Below are 3,815 nucleotides of genomic sequence, written 5' to 3' on the forward strand. Positions count from 1 at the left end.
AACAGGTGCAACCTGTCTTTTCTAATGAGTCAGTTCTTCGCATCAGGTGGCCAAAGTATTGGAGTTTCAGCTTCAGCATCAGTCCTTCCAACGAATATTCAGGACTGATTTCCTTTACGATTGACTGGTTTGATCTCCTTGCAGTCCAAGGGACTCTCAAGAGTCTTCTCCAACACCACAGTTCAAAAGCATCAATACTTTAGCACTCAGCTTTCTTTATGGTCCAACTCTCACATCCGTACATGACTACTGGAAAAACCATAGCTTTGACTAGACAGACCTTTGTCAGCAAAGTGATGAATTCTACCAAACATTTAAGGAACAAAGAACCACAATTCCGCACAGTCTCTCCCAGAACACTTCCCAGCTCCCACTAAGAGGCTTGCATTCCTTTAACGGTATAACCGGACAAAGACACTACAAGAAAACTACAAACCATACTCCTCATGAACACAGCCCTCCAAAACCCTCAGCAAAATGATGGAAACTCAAAGCCTGTAATGTATACGAAGAGAACAGATCAGGACCAAGTTGGGGGTCACGCCAGGAATGCGGGGCTGGTGCGACAACCAACATCCACACAGACAGACAGAAGAGGAAAAGCCATACGGCCATCTCAACAGAGGCAGGAGAAACCAATGCTCTGTACATTGACATGACTTGCCAAAGGTCTGGACTCTCACCCCAAAACACTGAGAACTTCACAGAATAAACAGAATAAGTTGTCCAAAGAAATGGCCTGATGTTTATTCTGACCAATGTGATAACGCCAAGAGAATTTGAAAAACAACTCTGTGTAGTAGGCAAACATCTCACCCTGGAAGGCAGCTCCGACATGCCCCGCACCCCTGGGATTTGCCTCCCAAATGGTCACAGAGCAGTCACATACAGGGACTGTGCAGCCCAAGGGGCCCGGTCCCCAAGCATGGCCTGGACGCAGCCTGAACCTTGCCTTCTGAAGACCACCCACCCTCAGTGTGGTCACCTGAACTTCACAGCTGACAGAGCTCTCATCTTACAAAGCAGGTAACTGAAGGGGCCCTTTGGACACCTATACCACCCATGCTCACAAGGGACAAGGGCTGGGGAACCACCTGGAAATGGGCATGAGCGGAGTCCCCGACTGTGCCCTGGCAACCCAAGCTCCCCAAGAAGCTGGCACCATGGGGCACCATCGGAGCCCTTCTGTCTGGCTCCATCTCCCACCCGTCAGCAGCCTTCATGCGGCTGCTGAGCCAAGGAGGAGCCGAGCCAAGTTCAGGGTAGAGAGGGCCTTGGTCAATGAGGCTGCAGCAGGGACAGTCCTCAGCCCAGGGGGCGGCAGTGGTGGGGGGCTACTTTCTAAGCTAAAAACAAAGTCCTGATTCCGAACCCACTGGAGCAGGCCCAGGAGCTACTGGTCAAGGGCACTGCACCACATCAGCAGGTGTGTAGCTGCTGGGATCGTGCGGTGGTGCATGACAGAACGACATTTTTTTATGTATTGGGTCAAATATACTATTAAAAGTAACTTCACTGATTTTTTCTTAGTTATTAAACTGTGGCTACTAGAGGAGTTTGGATTTTCACCATGACCACCACCCCTGCCCTGGCCATCGGATGGGGCTGGGTCAGCTTGCTGCCAGCCTGCAGCTCAGATGTGTCGGATGCAAAGAAACCATCCCGGGGACAATATCTCTCCAAACCAGAGATTCTGACAGAGGAGGGAGGAGGGCTGCCAAGCGGCACAAACAGACAACGTGGAATGTTGTTGGCAACAGGAAGCTTAACTGTACCAACATGGGCAGGGGTGGAAAACGGAATGTTAGCCAGAGAGGGTCACCCTGACCCATCTCCTGAAAGCTCCCAGATCAGTCCCACTGCACAGCCCCAGAGGGAAGGGAGAAATAGCAGAAGAGACCTGCCTGCACACACCCAGGAAGTCTCCCCCTCCCCCACTGCCAGGCCTTGCTCAGACCTTAACCTTGCAGGGGCTCCACTGCCCAAAGCCCTGAAGGTCTCTCCACCTCTAGTCAACGGTGCCCATCCTTCCACCTGGAGTTCTCATCCGTGAAGTAGCCACCCCAGGCTGGGCAATCCCGAGGGTCCCCTCTGGCATTCCAAGATCTCTGCCCTTCTCATCTGAGATCTGCTAGGACAGAAAGCACGGCACGCCATGGACCTCATGGGTTTCAAGACCTCTAACGCCATCAGGAACATTCGTCCTCCCAGGGCAGCTGGTGACATTCACCTGGATCTGGGTGCCCATTACACCGGAGAGCTCGCTCTGAACCACCCAAGGCACACAGAGTGACCCAGCACTTCACGGAAAGTTCTCTGAAATAATAAGTCTTCCTCCCCTCCTCTGCTTTCCTCCCATCCCCTTGGGCTGTCCAGCACTTCCTGGGGACAGACGTGAGGCTTCTCTTTGTTCCGGAACAAATCCACCTCCTCACGGCCTTGGCTCTGCCAGCCCTCCACCAGAGAACCTGACCCCCTGGCTTATCTGTCAGAGCTCAGATCAGAGGTCACCTTCTTAGGTAGGGGATGAGCTATCTTGGGATCGCAGTCCCCCTCCCCACCAGCCAGTCTCTAAAACATGGTCCAATTTTATCTCCAGGAGAGAATTTTAGGTTTCCAGGCTCACTAGAGTGAAAAGTCAGTGAGAGCCCACAAAGAATGTCACGTGCCATTCCAGTAAGCAACAAAAGTTGCCCCCATCAGGCCATTGGCCACTGCTGCCAACCCAGGTGCGCCCTGAGGGGGTTTAGGATGGAGAAAAACAGGAGATTGGCCCCAGACAGGATGAGATCTAAGGAATAATTTCAAGGACCCCAGACTCTTGCATCATCCCAGATTCAGAAATGCGCTAAAATCATGAAAGAGATGTCTGTTTCTTGTGTGTGTGTGCGCACATGATTATCAGTAATCTTTTGATGTTCCACCACATGTTTTGGGGTTTTGTTTTTCCAGCAAAAACTTCTATATATCCTGGTTCCTCCCTAACCTCTCTGGAACAGTCTCTCAGAGCTACTAAGAGGCTCTTTCCCGGGCTCCAGTCCGCAAGAAGACCCTCAACAGAACATAACTCGCAACCCTCAGGTTGTGCGTTTTTCTTCGATGGACACCTGCTCTCGCTCAAGACCAGCGGTACCAACGAATGGACCACAAATGGTGGCCTCGAGCAGAGACCTATTTGGGGCTCCACCAGGAGTGGCAGATTCCCGAAACGTGTATGTCTTGTCTCAGAGGCGGCTCCGAGGGAGGGGGCCGGGGGCCAGAGGGTCTCCAGCACCGGGTCCGCCCAGTCCATCCCGGCCCGGCCCGCACGGGGCTCGGCAGGCCCCGAACTCCCCGCTAGTCCACCGGGGAGGAGGCCAGTCCTCTGGCCTCGGCTCAGGGCGCCGCCCTCCCGGAGCCTCGAGATCCCGGGGGTACACAGGTGTACGCGCCCAGGCGCGGGGCCCTAGACACCGCCCCGGCGCTCCGCCCCCGTTGCCTGGTAACGGCGGTCCCGCCCCCCGGCGTAGGAAGAGGCCCCGCCCGCGACACCCCTCCCGCCCCGCGCCCGGTACCTTCCTGAAGTCTAGGTTGCCAAGGCCTCCGCAGCAGTCCGGCGCAGCCACCGAGCTGCGCACGGGCCCCGCCCGGCCCGGACTCGTTGGCCGCGGATTGCCTTGCAGGGATCGCGCTCGGGCCTCGAGGAAGACCCCGACACCCAGAACCGGCCCCATCGGGCCCGAGAAGCGCCGCCGGCCGGGTCCTTTCGCCGTGACCCTGCTTCCCCGGCCTTCTGGGGAAATGTAGTCCCTGTCCCTGCGCAGCGCCGAGCTCCC

At 55.4% G+C, this 3,815-nt stretch overlaps 1 protein-coding gene across 7 annotated transcripts in view; it reads right to left on the reverse strand.

Annotated features, from left to right (window-relative positions):
- PEMT (phosphatidylethanolamine N-methyltransferase) overlaps nt 1-3,815 on the reverse strand; it is a 36,151-nt gene that overhangs the window by 31,708 nt on the left and 628 nt on the right. For 3 of the 7 annotated variants that reach the window (XM_010842892.1, XM_010842894.1, XM_010842893.1), the window contains exon 1: nt 3,555-3,794. The exons of 1 other annotated variant lie outside the window; for it this stretch is intronic. In XM_010842892.1, the coding sequence (XP_010841194.1) occupies nt 3,555-3,713 (159 nt within the window). In that variant the 5' untranslated portion in view covers nt 3,714-3,794. Of the gene's footprint in view, nt 1-2,230; nt 2,942-3,554; nt 3,795-3,815 lie in introns of those variants that run through there. 3 more of the 7 variants (XM_010842882.1, XM_010842881.1, XM_010842883.1) reach the window with 3 other exon arrangements.

This window comes from Bison bison, unplaced genomic scaffold (assembly GCF_000754665.1).
Source record: "Bison bison bison isolate TAMUID 2011002044 unplaced genomic scaffold, Bison_UMD1.0 scf7180017864180, whole genome shotgun sequence".
Classification (NCBI taxonomy): domain Eukaryota; kingdom Metazoa; phylum Chordata; class Mammalia; order Artiodactyla; family Bovidae; genus Bison; species Bison bison.